The 16322-nt window shown below is 44.2% G+C and overlaps 1 protein-coding gene across 10 annotated transcripts in view; it reads left to right on the top strand.

The window, feature by feature from the left end:
• RIN2 (Ras and Rab interactor 2) overlaps positions 1-16322 on the top strand; it is a 235391-nt gene that overhangs the window by 156872 nt on the left and 62197 nt on the right. For 8 of the 10 annotated variants that reach the window (XM_078056864.1, XM_036085384.2, XM_078056865.1 and 5 more), the window contains one exon: positions 14015-14115. In XM_078056864.1, the coding sequence (XP_077912990.1) occupies positions 14015-14115 (101 nt within the window). Of the gene's footprint in view, positions 1-14014; positions 14518-16322 lie in introns of all 10 variants that reach the window. The other 2 variants (XM_036085398.2, XM_078056868.1) reach the window with 2 other exon arrangements.

The raw sequence follows: 16322 nt of genomic DNA, 5'->3' as shown, positions 1-16322 counted from the left end.
TCTGTCTGCTGTATTACATAAATCCATAGATAAAGATATTATAAAAATGGGCTCAGAGAATACATGCTGTTTTGCATCTTTTCTTCCACGTAATAATTTATCACTATATTGATATATTGACATATATATAAATATATAACAGAATCACTATTTTAAAATTTATTTTTGAGATAGAGTTGGCATATAATGTTATGTTAGTTTCAGGTGTACAACATAGTGATTTGACAATTCTATACAGTACTCAGTGCTCACCACGATAAGGGTAGCTATCATCTGTCCTTATACCACATTATTATAATATATAGACTCTATTTCTTATGCAGTGCTTTTATTTTCAGGACCTTTTTATTTTACAACTGGAAGTTTGTACCTCTTAACCCTCTTCATCTGTTCCACCCATCTGCCCACCCACCTCCCCACTGACCACCATCAGTTTGTTTTCTGTATTTAAGAGCAGCAGAATCACTATTTCAATGACTGTGTAGTATTCTAGTATATTGCTGTACCATATTTTAACCAGTCCCCTGCAGTTAGCCATTTAGTCCTGGTGCACTATTATGAATGATGCTGCCAAGAGCATCCTTTGCTATATATCTGATTATTTCTTTGGGTCAATTCCTAGAATTAGAACTGCTGACTTCAACAGTTTTTGTACATAAATTGATGATGTATACATTCAGATTGGTTTCCAGAAAGGGTTAGTCATTATTCTCCTCCAGGGCTTGTAGAAAGCCCAGTGAAGCTCAGTAGGAAGCCGGGGGTGGTAAAAGGGAAGTGAATGTGACAATATTTATGCCACTGCACTCTGAGAGGCAAAGGAGGCCAGCTCGCCATCAATAAGAGAGTGAGCCAAAAGAGGCATTAGAAATTCATCGATTTCTTCATTTTTTTTAAGTTTTTAATTTAAATCCCAGTTAGTTAACATACAGTGTAATATTAGTTTCAGGTGTACAATTTAGCGATTCAACACTTCCGTACAACACACTGTGTTCATCACAACAAGTGAGTTCCTTAATCCCCATCGCCCATCTAGCCCATCCACCTGCCCACCTCCCCTCTAGTAACCATCCGTTTGTTCTCTATATATAGTTAGGAGTCTGTTTCTTGGTTTGCCTCTCCTTCTCTCTTTTTTTCCCCATGCTCATGTGTTTTGTTTCTTAAATTCCACATATGAGTGAAATCATATGGTATTTGTCTTTCTCTGACTGACTTATTTCGCCTAACATTATACTCACTAGCTCCATCCATGTTGTTGCAAATGGCAAGATAGCATTCTTTTTGATGGTTGAGTAATATTCCATTGTATATATATATATACCTACATTTATTTAATGCTTGAGGAAACTGAAGTCCAGAGAGGTTAAGGAACACCTGTCCCCCCATGCACACACAAGGCCTGGGACCCACAGTTAGCGAGTGTCTTAGAATGGATGGCCCTCAAAGATAGAGATAATAAAAACTTCAGAGATGGGTGCCTGGGTGACTCAGTTGGTTAAGCGACTGCCTTTGGCTCAGGTCATGATCCCAGAGTCCTGGAATCGAGTCCCACGTCGGGCTCCCTGCTCAGCAGGGAGTCTGCTTCTCCCTCTGACCCTACCCCCTCTTGGGCTCTCTGTCTCACCCTCTCTCTCTCAAATAAATAAATAAAATCTTAAAAAAAAAACAAAACTTCAGAGATAATTTTCAGAAGTGAAAACTATAATTCTCATAAAAATACTTAGGGACCGTGTGTCAAAGATCAATTTAACTCATTAAAGAAATAATCAACTGGATGTTAATGCCAATTCCAGATGGCAGAGACTGGTCAGTAGTCATGGGACAAAAGAATCCCATGTTGAACCAGCTCTACCCTCCGCCGTTAGCCAGCTTTTTGTGTCTAACTTTGTCAGGTTAGATGTAAGCTTGAGACGGCTAATATGCAACAATCTTTTGACTTTGAAACAATTGTAATTTCATATGGCTCAACCTAATACAAAAGTGGCTAAAGATGTCCAGGGCAATAAAGTTGAAATCTTTTTTATCTTTTCTGCTGAACAAATATCATTTGCAACTTACCAATCTTCCGCGTGTTCTGCATCTGACTATACGGAGTCTGGGCTTTCATCAAAAGAAAAGAGTCAAACAAAATGGCATTCCAGGTGACCCATAGGTAAGTTTATTATCCAGTGTCCAGCTATGACTTTGAAAGGGAACTTTTTTGGCATCAAGTTTTGCACAGTTTTGTTAACTGTAGGAACAAACCCTTTGTGGCTGAACTGATTTATGGATGAGATTAATCGCAGTGGTAAACCACCCAAAGCTCCACTGGCCTTGGAGTTCCTCTGAATGCTTGAAGGCCAAAGGGGCACCACACTCAGGTTTTAGTGCATATCTCCCATGGCAATGAGCTTCAAGCTTCATGTTTCCCAGGGACCTGGGGCAGAAGTACCTGCTCAGGGTGCAGGAGTCTGCTCTTGCCAGGGTTCCAGTCATGGTCAAGGTAGAATGCCTTCCATGAGAGCCCTGTCACACCTGGAGAGAATGCTAGGTGGAACCCAGGAGGCCTGAATACCTGCTGGTCATCTTGCCAGCCCCCATTTTGTAAACTCCAAGATGCTAGTCCCCACACAGCAGGTTTGTCACTGACAAGACAGCAAAACAAGCCACTTACAACCTCAGGCCTCTCCAACTTGAGCTCCAGAAGACACAGTTCAGCACATTTCAGTTTCAAGATTTACTGATTTCCAAAATGTATCCTCTCTGAAATCATTTGTATGCTACAGTCAGTAGTGTGTCATAGTTATAATTGGCAGCTTTTTTCTTTCTTGATGGCATATAAAATAAGAGTGTGCCTTATAATTAGTAGTAACTTTAATTTGATGGAGCACACTGTATTTTTGTTTTTCTTCCCTATTGCAGACCCAGAGCCTGATGCTTAAACATTTCATAAAAACATAAAGAAAAAAATACAAAATCAGATTTAAAACACAAATGCTGAAACTAACCAGGGCTGCAGAAGATATCAGTGCTGACTCTTAGAAAGAACCCTGTGGCCCTTCTACCATTGAGCTTGTTATTTAACCTTGAAACTCAAAGCCACGAGCAGTAACATGGTGATAATCTGTGACTTCTGAGTCATTGAAGAATCTAACACAATACTGGCCTCAGACAACTGACCAGGTAAATTAGGACTTCGTCAGAATGACTGCTCAAGATGCAGCCATATACGTTGCTTCCATATTTCATATATTGAACTACAGACGCTGTGTGTCTCTTAAAAAACTTCCCCCACCCCAGGATACACTAAATTTAAAGTTATATCAGTGTTTGCAGAATTATTTCAAATATGGTGAAAAACAAAACTCAAAAAACTCTGGGCTCAGCCTCTAGGAGTTGAATAGAATGAGCAGCATCTATGCCATGTGGTCCTCCCAGACCCTCACGGCCTGTGTGTACTTGGTGTTGATTGTCTGGCAAGGCAGAGCCAATTTGGGCCTCTCTTATGGGTCAGTAGAAATAGTTTACAAATTAGTCATTAGAGGGACCATGTTTTAAAGCCAATGGCTTCTGCTCTGTGAAAGCTTAACGGTGGATCAGAATAGAGTGTATTCCAATGTGCAGCTACATAGATGTTTGTTGGTGGTAAATAGTTGAAAAATCTTGAGCAGTGCCCTTTAGTGGCTACCACATGTCAGTGACTTCCCCACCATGTCCAGCTGAGCTTCTCATGGACTGGAGCTCCACCCACTCCGTGTCCTGATTTAGCCCTGGTCTAGGAGGAAAATGAACAGGGAAGTTACCAAGAGGAAGGCAGAGGAGGAAGAGCACTCATTCATTCAACAACTCATGTGTGCCAGGGACTGGCCTGAGCTCCAAAGATATAGCAGGGAGCAAAAAGACATGGTTCCTACTCTGGGATTTACATCCAGGTGGGAGCATTTGAGAGAGCCTCTGGCTCCAGGAATAACCCACAGGCAGGACCATCCACCTCAAATGGTGAAAGAGGAGAGCCAAGAGTGAAGGTTGGGGGCTATCTTAAGTCAGGTTCCCCAGAAATAGGTGCAGAGCTAAAGATTTTTATGAAAGTGGCTCCCAAGAGAAACCCATAGTGGAGTGGGGCAGGGAAGAAGGTCAGACAAGATCCAATTTTAAGCAAAGTCCCCTTGAAGATAACTTTGGCTCCATCTTAAAGGGAGCTTAGGGACAGTGTAGGTCTTCTCAGCTGTCTCCACCAGAGGAGAGGGAGCTGGGGCATTTATACCTCATCACCCACCTGTCATTGGTCCAGGACTGACTCTGAGGGTCCTTCTTGGTCCCTGTGCACCAGACAAAGCAGGTCTGGCTACCTGAGCTGTGCTTTGACAAGGGCCTTGGGGCTGGCTGTGTAGGGCCAGGTTCCCTTCTCCTGACCACTCTTGGGAAGCATTAGGGGCCCCCTCTGGTGGAAACACTGGTCTTGGGAGAGGCCACTGTGCTGCCTGATGTTTGCAGGGGTTTTCAGATCTGAGGAAGCTCCAAGAGGCTAAAGGCTATGAAAATCTTGTCCGTCAACATCTTGAGGTGTACCCAGAAGGTACCGATGCACACAAAGGACACCAGATCCTGAATTTTCTGGAAATCTAATTTCAAATGTTTCTATCCATTTTACGACTACTCGTGCTTGTTGGGCCCCAAGAAGCCCCATCTAATTGACATGCCTCTAGGGACATAGCATGTGGAGGTCTTTCTCATGGGCATTGTACAAAGACCTATGTCCCCCAACAGACACAATCAGCCAACACATCCTGCTACCTTAATCCCACTCTGTACTTCTGGTACCCTCTGAACCAGGCCTCTGACTTTTTTGTTATGGGTGGGCAATGTAATTTGTAAGCCCACTCCCCACCAGCAAATACTAAAAATGCACATCTGCTGTGGACTTTGTCTGCATCACCTCAATGCACTCTTAAACAGGCCCAAGAAGCAGCCCTCAGCATGTTCTCAGCTCACAGATGAGGAAATTTAAGGAGTCAAATGATTTATTCAAGGATACAGTGCTTGAAGCTGCAGAGCCAAAGGAATTCCAAGCCAGTCATTTAGTCAAATTCTGCTTTTAGATATTAGATTTGTTCACTTGTGTTTGTTTCCTCTAAATACTGATGTTTAGGAAACACAATTCAACTGAGTAAACTTGAAGGTCTAATTGGCCAACAGTTTCTGAATGGGGCAGCACCTTGTCCAGCAAATAGAAAGGAGCTCCAGGGAGCAGTATAAAATGGAAGACATGCATAGGCAGAAGGGAGTAGGGACAAGGAAGTCAACAAAAGAAAGGTTTGTTTCAGGCTGGTCACCTTCCTCTGGGGGAAGGGCGGGGACCTGTCCTTTAGTTTACCTGTGTTGATTAGGAAATTGCAGACTGGTTTAAAATACCATTCCTGGGAGAGTCTGGAACTGGAGTTAGGTTAGGCATGACGTCCTGGTTTGCGACATGGGGCTTTGCACAAGGGACTCCATTTGGGGCCTAGTATTTCTATTTTTAACACTACTCTTTTCTATACTCTGAGCTAAAAACAGAAAGTTATTCACATCAAACCATTCGTTTCACTTTACTCAGAGGAGGGTACAGGGGAGGGTTGCAAATTACCTTTTTCTCTGTGTATGTGGAGGTATTTTTTCTCTCTTAACTCCAAAGTAGAAAATGGAATTAAAAGAGAATGAATGTTGTTTTTAGTAAATAGGAAGGTTCTGGCTGTGATTAGGGGATGTTTTGAATCAGCAGGGCTAAGATGGACTTTTGCAAAAATGCTGTTGAGTTCATTTGCTCTCCATTTGGAATAAAAAAAAATCGAGGGCAGAGTTCTATCCCCTGCCTCACAGGTCATCCCCAGCCTCTGGGTATGTTTGAAAGTGGCAGCCTTCTGGCACATTCCTTGGCCTGCAGAAGGCACCTTGAGGCAGATATAGCCATCTCAGAGTGCGGAGTTTAGGGATTTGGGGAACCCAGCGTGGGCCATATTTGAGTTATCCCTCCCCTCCTTGTCCTGACTTCATACCACACATAAAATTACACTCCAGATGAATTAAAGGCCTACTTATAAATAAATACATCATATGTAAATAGGCAAAACTATACGTAAGTCTCAGCAGAAAAGAAAGGAACCTTTATAACTTCAAGATAAGAAATGTCTTCCTAGGGGCACCTGGGTGGCTTAGTCGGTTAAGCTTCTGACTCTTGATTTCAGCTCAGGTCATGATCTCGGGGTCCTGGGATTGAGCCCTGAATAAGGCTCCATGCTCAGCGTGAAGTCTGCTTGGGATTCTCTCTCTCTCCCTCTAGCCCCCCCCCCACCCCTCCCACTCTCTCTCTAAAATAAGTAAATAAATCTTAAAAAAAAAAAGTCTTCCTAGACAAGGGTCAATAAACAGGAGCCATAATGAAAAATTTTTATTCTATCAACATTAAAAGCTTAAGGAAATAAAAAAACAAACAAAAAACAGTATGAGAGAAAATCTTTTAAATATTTGAGACGAGATGCATATCCACAACTTGTGCAGTTTAATGAGAGAAACCAAGAAACCCCAAGATGGGCAACAGATAAATGAACAGGCAATTCTTCAAAGGAAGAAATACATGTAACAACAAAAATATAATCTGTGCAAAGCACATTAAAGCAGTAAGAAGCCACTTACACTCATCAGATTGGCCAAAGCTTAAAAGTTTCATAAAATCAAACACTGACAAGTGAGGGGGACACTTTCAAAGATGGTGGAGGCAGTGTAGTTTGGCACAGCCACCTGGAGAGCTACGTAGCGCCACCTCATAACCTCTTACGTGAATGAAGCTCAGCACTTTCTGTGAGGTTTCACACAGTACACAAGGGTGTTTAACACAGTGCTGCTTGTGACAGCAAAACACTGGAAATGACTTAAGCGTCTGTCAAAATAGAATGGATACATGGTATATCCTTATGTATATCCCCATGTGCTATATCCCTAGGGTGGAAAACTATTCCCACTTAAAATGAATGAACTAGGCAGAATGGCTAAAATTAACAAGTCAGGAAACGACAGATGCTGGCAGGGATGCAGAGAAAGGGGAACCTCCTACACTGTGGTGGGAATGCAAGCTGGTGCAGCCACTCTGGAAAATAGTATGGAGGTTCCTCAAAAAGTTGAAAATAGAGCTACCCTACAACCCAGCAATTGCACTACTGGGTATTTACCCCAAAGATACAGATGTAGTGATCCGAAGGGGTACATGCAGCCCAATGATTATAGCATCAATGTCCACAATAGCCAAACTATGGAAAGAGCTCAGATGGCCATCGACAGATGAATGGATAAAGATGTGGCCATCAAAAAAATGAAATCTTGCCATTTGCAACTATGTGGATGGAACTAGAGGGTCTTATGCTAAGCGAAATAAGTCAATCAGAGAAAGAATTAGCATATGATTTCACTCATATATGGAATTTAAGAAACAAAACAGAAGAACATAGGACAAGGGGTAGAAAAATAAAACAAGATGAAATCAGAGAGGGAGACAAACCATAAAAGACTTTTTTTTTATTTGAATTCAATTAGCCAAGGTATAGTACATCATTAGTTTTTGATACAAAGTAAAAGACTCTTAATCATAGGAAACACACTGAGGGTTGCTGGAGGGGAGGTGGGTGGCGGATGGGGTACCTGGATGATGGGCATTAAGGAGGGCACGTGATGTCATGAGCACTGGGTGTTATATGCAACTGATGAATCACCAAACTTTACCTCTGAAACTAATAACACACTATATGTTAATTAATTGAATTTAAATAATTTTTTTAAAAATGTAAAAAAAAAAAAAAGAATGAGCTAGGGCTTCATGTATCAATGCGGATAAATCCCACATTTCATTGAGTAAAATAAGGGAACCACAGGACAATACATCAGTATAATTCCATTGGGTAGAAAAAGCACAGAACAATACCATTCGAAAATGGTGTGCACAAAACTAATAGTGGTTACGTCTGGGTAGGTGAAAGGCTTATGGGTGATGGTTAAGGGACATTAGCTTTAACGACAACAATTTATGTTTTTCAATGAGAATGTATTCATGTTTTTTGTTTGCTGTTATAATTAAATTTCAAAAATATAAATGGAAACAGCCCGGAGGATATGGCACACAAAGTTTAGAAAACAAACAAAAAAAAGGGTTCTGAGGTGCCCCACCATCATTTTCTAGACACTCCTCTGCAAGTGGAAGGAAGAAGCCTTCATTATTTTGTTTCTATGGTGACAGTTCCTGGGGGCAAAGATCATCTCAAGGTTGATAAGGAACCCATTATTTTCCAGACTACTTTAGAAGAGCCCCAAACATGGGATGTACCCACCAGACCATGAGGCTCCCCAGGCTCAACAGAAATAGACAGGAGAGGGATTGTTTGGGTGATGTGGTTTTTCATGACCTGGAGGTAGGTCTAATCCCACAGGGCTGATGGGGTCTTTAAAGGCACATCACACCCCAAGGCCAAGCTGATGCACGAGAGGAATAGAAATTCCAGAGCTAAGAGCAAAACACTTGACTTTTCCCACACCCTAGGTTTCAAGTCTTCGCCATATCAGCAACACATCCCCTTTTCAAACCACGATAACATTCCTGAGTTTGACTTGCCATTTGAAGAGCGCTGTATCAGAACTTGCTCTGTAAACCCTTTCTCCTTTTAATTCCACTTGGCCTTCAAGAGATTTTTTTTTCCTTTATCTAACGCTAAAAGAAAGAACGCAAGATTTGGAGTGCCTCCCTTTTCCCTCCCTCCAGCCTCCCAGGCGAGCAGGGATGGCATCAAGACTTCTGTCCCCCGTCGGGGAAAATAGGCGTCTAGGGGGCAGATGTTGAGATTAGAGACTTCTGGGCAGCTGTCAAAGGAAGACTGGATGCCACAAACACTGGTCTTTTGTGATCCAGGTCTGCTCCCAGTAATGAAACGGCCTCTTTCCAGGCTGGGAGGTGTCTGCATCTATTTGAAGCGTCTTCTGCTTCAAGTATCACTCTGCTTCCTGGCAAGGCTCACAATTAATAACAAGGTTCAGGACCCAACCAATGGGGAGGCCGCTCAGGTGGGATTTGAAGGCAGGTCTTTCTGAGCCCAGAGCCGGTGCCCTCACCACTGGTCCACGCTGCCACTGTGGCCCCTCACAGGAGGTTCCCACCTCCGGGGAGATCACCAGAATGATTACAAAGTGGTACAAATTAGTGTAGATCCCGCTCTAGCCTGGGACGCTGCAGGCCCCACCTTGCCCTGGCCGAGCCCTGGGTGTGATCTCAGAGGGAAAGAACCTGGGCCTTTCCTGGATGCCAACTGGCATGAAAATTACCCAGGTGAACAGTTCAGGCTCCTGGCACTTTGTTATGCACAAATGTTCACCTGGGAGGGAGAGGGGTGAACAGAGGTTTCTGAGTAGAATGAGGGAGGGGACCCAGAGACCCCACCCCAGGCTTGCCTGCCTTGTCTGTGTGTTTCCTGGTTTGGGGCCTTCCTCATGACTTGTAGTTTTCTGGAAATGATACAGATGCTGTGTTTTTGGTAGAACCACTGTCTCACTGATTTGGTGGCCCTGCACTCTGGTGTCCTGTCTTGCTCCGATTGCTCTGAATAAGAGCCGCTTGGTCCCGTGACCGTCTTCCCAAGTGTCCACACACATCCTGGGCCAACAGATAGGGTTGTGAAGAGCAGTGCTTGCATGACAGATGCTTAAGCAGCCCCTTCCCTTTCTTATAGGAATTCTAGACAGCTACGGGGATGTGGTGGGGTCTTGGGTTGTGTAAGTGGTTTTGGAGAAATTTCAATTGCGACACCAACTTTGATAAAGCACTTAGGTTGAAACTGCTGTTGTCTTAAACACGAGAAAGCTTAGCTTAAAATTGCTCCCCCTCCCTTTGTGGGTGGCAGGTTATCTGTGTTTAGCCTCAAAAATAAAGAGTATTAAGAGCATAAAAGATGCGATCAAACATCTACAGGTATCAAAAATACAAACAAACACAAATGTATCTGGGAAAATTTGGGAAACACCTCAAATTCAATCATTGACACCGGGGCAGACCTCAGGGAGGAGCAGATGTTTGGGGATGACTTTGGCGGGTGGAGGGGCCTGGTGGGTATAACAACAGATCATTCAGAGAGTCTGTGCCCTCAGGTGGGTGGGCTGGGGCAGAATGGATGGTGCCAGGAGAGGTGGAGGGGCGACAAGACCCTCCGCCAGCTGGGAAGGGTCTCATAGTCTTGCAGGCAGGGGGGGCCCTCTGTCCTCGTCCACCTCTGTGTCTTAGGCGTCACTGCACGTCCCTTCTGCATTACAGATCAATGGTGGTGTTCATGATTTGCCATCCGAGTGCGGCTGAGTGAGAACCACAACTTCTAGGTTCTTTGTGTTTGGTTAGGTACACAGAAGGAAGCAAGTGTGGCGTGTGGAGGTCTTGAGACACTACTGAAGGTGTCAGCAAGGCCAGTATCAGGAGGAACAGTCTGGCCAGAGAAGATCAAGGGCTTCTCCTGGGAAAGGCTACGTTTACGTTCACATTAATATGGTGGCCGTGAGGGTGACTGAGGGTGAACAGGCTGATTGTGCCTAGTGACCTGTCTCCTTGCTGGGGATGGGAACTCTTTGTCCTAGGTTTGCCCGAGGCTGTGGGTGACCCTCCTGTGTGTGGTTCTCCTGCCCAGGACCATAGCCGTGGCCCAGAATGGGAGGGTGACCCAGCCCAGATTGGGGGGTCTTCAGCACAGACACTCAGACTGCCTTTGCTCACCCCACTCGTGCCTACCTTCTCAGTCTTTCCACCTCCTTCCATTTTCATGCACATCCACCCCTTTTTCTTTTCCTAATAATTTTGATTATGAATAAACCTACAGAAAATCACATATACTGCTAAACACATGTCTCTCAGCTCTGTCAAATCTTATGATTTTGCCATTTCATTTTAAGAAATAAAATCTCATTGTGGTTGAGCCCCTTGACCTGTGAACGTCTTCATCCATTCTCCTCCAGAGGTAACCACTATCCTGGACTAAGATTATTATGGGGTAACCCCCATATCACACATTGGAGTTGTCTATCTACGTGTATATTTATAAACACTATAGTATTGTAGTTTTGAATGGTTTTCAATTTTATATACTGGATGTAACCCTTTTCAAGTTTGTTTTTTTATTTTTGTTTTGTTTTTTTTTGCTTTTATGAGAAGTTTTTGAGCATTTCTGTTTATATGTGTGTTGATACCTATAGCTCTGGTTCATTAGTTTTAACTGCTACGTAGTATTCTATACCTCAGTTTACCCATTCTCTTACTGATGGACATTTAAGTGCTTATAATTTGGGGTTTTTTTTTTACAAATAATGGAGCAGAAATATTCTTATAAAGGTCTCCTTGCACCCATGTGCCTGGATTTCTCTCGAGTGTGTATCTAGGAGGTCTGTGTGTCTCTGACTCTGTAAGACATTGCCAAATTGCTCTTCAAAGTGAGCTCTACAAATAACACTCCTCTAGCAGCATTTGGGGTTCCTGTTTTCCCATATTCTCAAATATTGTCAGACTTTTAAATTTTTGCCAGTGGGATATATATAAAAGGGATCTCCTGGTCATTTTCTCTTCCAGGTCCCCAGTGCTTCTAGAATGTTTGCCTATAGCTTGCATCCCAGGCACACACAGCAGGGATGGATCAAGCATGGAGGACTTGGCTGGCCTCCCTTCTTCTGACCTCCAAGCATTGGGAGTGTGTAGAGCTATTTGCAGGGACCCCTTCTCCATGTCCACCTTCCCCTCAGATATTCTCTCCCTGTCTCAGGGCTTTGGAATGCCAGCACATAAGCTAGTGACTTCCAAATGTATAAATATCTCCATACTGAATGTCAAAAACCACTTACCAAATTTATTTGATGGCCAATAAGAAAATCAAGATGTAACTGACCTAATATCCAGTTCGATTTCTTCCTCAAACCTAACCCTTCCCCATTTCAGTCAAGGGCACTACCATCTATTTATTTGATAATCAAGTCAAAAACTTAGGAGTTGTGTTGATTCTTCTCTTCCTACTGCTCCTATATCAAGTCCATCAACTTCTATCAATTTCTGTGTTAAATTGTTCTCAGATTTCCCCCCTTCTTTCTAATTCCCCTGCTACCACCTTGGTCCAAGCCACCTGGACCACTCTTGCCTGCATCCCTTCAGTTGCCTCCAAACTGGTCTTGCTGTTTCTCCTCTTGCCCTTACAAACCGTCTCTAGCCAGCAGCCAAAGTGATCTTTTTAGAACATAAAACAAAGAAAATGTCTTCCCCTCCTAAAGCCCTTTGATGGTTCTTAGTGTAGAAAACTCAAATGTATGGGTACTGTGATCTAGAATGCCAACAAGCTCTGGTCCCTGCTTGCCTCTCCTGCCACGTGCCTCCCCAGCCTCTGGGACTTTCTCTGTATGGAGGGATCTTCCCTTGATCTTTTCATGGCTCCCTCGTTGTTCAGGGCTCCATCACTTCCTCAAAGATCCACCCTCACCATCCCATCCCACCTAGAGTGGTGGCCACTTAGCTACCCCCTATAGCATCACCCTGTTCTGTTTTCATCCTGGCACTTTTCAGCGCTCAGGGCTGTGGTCTGTACTCCACTGGACTATCATCTCTGCGAGAACTGTCCACCTTATTCCGTGCTTGTAGCGCCTGGCATGAAGTGGGTGCCTGTAAAGGTTTGTTGAATTAATGAATGAATAGATGGGGTCAACAGTTTAGAACAGCCTGTAAACTCAGATGAAGTTTCTGCCAGCGCCTGGGTGGGATAAATCTGCTTGAGGCAAGACAACACTTATCTTTAGCTAGAATAGTGATTTTCAAACTTTATAGCCCTAGGATCCCTTTATCCATTAAAAATTATGGAGGACCCCAAAGAGCTTGTGTTCACGTGGATTATAGCTATGAGATGCTTGCTGTATTGGGAATTAAAATGGAGAAATTTTTAAAAAATATTTATTTTGAAACAATAAATCTATTACACGATGACATAAGTAACACTTATGTAAAAAATAACTATGATTTTTTAAAATTAGGGAGCAGTGACACACTTTGAGAACAGCTGCTCTACACATAGAGTGCCTAGTTAGCACCAGGAAGGATTCTGTTGGATGAGTGATTAGGTGGGCTCAGGAGTTTAGACCAGCCTTCAGGGGCAGATGTAGCCTCTTCCCAGCTGTGTGGGTAGAAGATACAAGTGTGCATGAGCCTTCTGCAAGAGGAGGGCACATCTCCCTCTGCGTTCCCCCTGTGGTTCACCCACTCCCCACCCCGGGCAGCCCTCTCTCTTCCCTTTCCCTGCACAGTCTTCTTTATCAAAAAAATAAATAAAAAGCAAAGAATAGTATGAGTAAGCTTAATGTCTGGAAATTGCAAACTATGTATGTCTTTTAAATATTCTTATTTCTGGGGCATCTGGGTGGCTCAATCAGTTAAACATCTGCCTTTGGCTCAGGTCATGATCTTAGGGTCCTGGGATCAAGCCCCGCATCAGGCCCCCTGCTCAGTGGGGAGTCTGCTTCTTCCCTCTCCCTTTGCCCCTCTCCCCGCCACCCCGCCCCTACTTGTGCTCTCTCTCTCTCAAATAAAATCTTAAAAAAACAAAAATAAAACAAATACGCTTATTTCTGTAGCCAGAACAATGATTGTATAAATTTTAAATCAGGGAATTCCTCTTGAGTTTTGACTTTGACAAAATGAATGTGGAAGCCTGGTTTTACCAGGATTTGTTTATTCCTCTTTGTATTCATGCTGAGAAACCAAACTGGGTGTCATATCCGTTTTCTTAGGGCAGTACCGAAACCTAAGTTCTTCCTCTTTTTTTTAAATAAAAAGCTGCTCCCACCCTCTTTATTTTTTTCCTCTGGGTGAAGGAAATTCACACAGCCGGGATTTAAAAAAAAAAAAAAAAAAAAAAGGTGGTCTTCTCTGTCCTCCTATTGAAGCGGCTGAAGCTCCCCAGGCTCTGGGCACGCCTCTTCCACTGCCTGACGTCACACTATTTTTGTCTTTGAATAGCTCATTGACACAATCGTCTCGGAGATCGGAGAACTGAAACAGGAGATGGTGCAGACAGATGTCAGCCTGGAGAATGGACTGGAACCCAACGAAGCCCACAGGTGACAGAGACGATCAGGTGCCGGGCGTCAGATGGGGGCTAAGTGGACCCTAGCAGCTACGAGGACTGCCATCTCGGTGGCTTCTCAGAAGTTTGGGAACTGGGAGTGTGGTGGCCTCTCCCGATGAAGCTCTCTGTAGGAGGTAGGAGTGGCCTAGGAACCAGTTGTCTGTTTATTTTAATCACTTTGAAGGCACTTGAACTTTACACCCTCTCAATGCCTCCTGGCACCAGAACCCGGAAACCTAAAGCTCTATCTGTCGTATCCACCTACTCACAGTGATGGAAACAATAACGCAGCAGGATCCTCCGTGTGCAAAATAGAATTCAGTGTAGCCCGTGTCAGTCTCCAGAAGGTTTAAAGGGACGCCCTAAAGAGGATGGACTCATTTTGCGTTCTCAGGTCAGAAAAAAACCCCAGCGCTTATCATGGGCATTAGCCTAAAATGTGACCCAGTGTGTTGGAGTTTGGATGTGATTGTAAATAACTAAGAAGAGTGGGGGGCAATATACTATGCTTGTTAATCATGACCTTTTGTGTTCGTATTGTACCCGATCTGAGTTAGTTGTAAGGGACTGGTCGTTATTGGGAGAATGGGAGTGCAGAGGTCAGGGTGGGGGTGGTAGGCTGGAGGAGGTCACTCCAACCTCATCTTAGCTCTTGGATGCTACAGTTCATTGCTAGGAAAGGCAACAAAATATAATCACTAAAAAAATGACATGGACACCTGGTGCCTTGGAGGCCAGGCTCACTATTAGCTTTCCCCTCTTTCCCAGGATACGGGTTGAGGCAGCCTGGTGCAGTGTGAGGGTGAGATTCACGGAGTGGGTTTTACTCACGAGTCATGAGACAGGCAGGAATCCTGCAAGGGCGGGTGAACCAGGTGGTGCTGGTTGCCCAGGCAAGTTTCAAACCAGCCCAACTTGTTCCCTGCCCTAGACTGCACGGAAAGCAGACAATCACAAGGAGGTACTTTGCAGCTGGAAGGTGGTGCTTTAACTCTCCTGTGTCTCTGGAGGAACTGTATTCCCCCTTAGCTGTGGAAATGCCCCATGCCCTCCATTTCTTTCCCTTTTCTACAAAAATGCTGGGGGTAGACCAGATGGTCCCCAAGCTTCTTGCAGCAGCACCCTGGCATTCTCTCTAATTTTCCTGGACCCCAATGGCTAATTTTTGATTTTTGATTAAAGACTCTCCACTTCACGTTCAGAATAGTGCCAAACTCCATGGAAGTGGATTTTCCTTTCCCCTTTGCCTTACTGAGCTAAAATAAATTTTGGAGTTCGGTTGGTGCCAAAGGGCAAAGAAGAGAGCTTTAGTGGCTGATTTCTCTCACATCCAGGGAACACAACACAGCAAGATAGTCCCCAAGCTCTGCAGATGATGGACACCAGTGGCAGTACCCCTCCCCCCATGTGTAAGGCCCAGGGATGTTAGGTTTGCTGGAAGACGTGATGGTACATCAGTGGCCATCACATCACGATCTTGACATCTGACAGCAGTAGGTACTGGGCTGGGTGAGCAGGGCTGCCATCTTGTCATTAACATCTCTATCTTTTTCTTTTCAAATTTAAGAATGACTATAAGCATTCCATAATAGCTATGTTTTTCAGATTAATGTCACTTATTCTTGAATGCTATGTTGGTTAACAACGAATTTGTGAAATTTCAGATGCATTTTACTTGGTGCTTTTTCTGGTGGGGAAGAAAGAGAAAAGGCAAGATTGTCTTAATTGAACAATGTATACGGTGTTTACCATGTGCCCGCCACTGTTCTGAGTGCGTCACAGCAGCCAGCTCATTGACTCTCCTAACTACCCTAGGAGCTAAAGCTCCAGGATGGCCCTCATTCTACTGTGTGGGACCTGTCTGACTAATGAGGCTGTGGCTTCTGTGCTGGGGTCTCTTGCTCATTTTGCCAAAGCATGGAGTCGTGACTTTGCTGTTAATTCCTCTGTTTTGCCAGACAGTGTCCAGGTGGCCAGATATGGGAAAGGTAGGGTAAAGAGGACCTTCCGTTGTTTCCAAAATAAAAGAAGAGCAGAGCTCTGGCCACAGGGAAGCAGCAGGTCAGCCTGGCACAGAGCAGCCCAAAGGGCAGACGAAAGGAAAGGAGAGGGGGAGTGAGAGTAGCAGAGCCACCTCAAGTGAAACCCCTGTAGAGAGAAGACGGATTGCCCCCCTCCCCCGGGACCTTGGCTGGGCAC

The sequence above is a fragment of the Halichoerus grypus genome, chromosome 10 (genome assembly GCF_964656455.1).
Source record: "Halichoerus grypus chromosome 10, mHalGry1.hap1.1, whole genome shotgun sequence".
In the NCBI taxonomy this organism is placed as follows: Eukaryota; Metazoa; Chordata; class Mammalia; order Carnivora; family Phocidae; genus Halichoerus; species Halichoerus grypus.
This window is presented reverse-complemented; position numbering and strand designations above follow the sequence as displayed.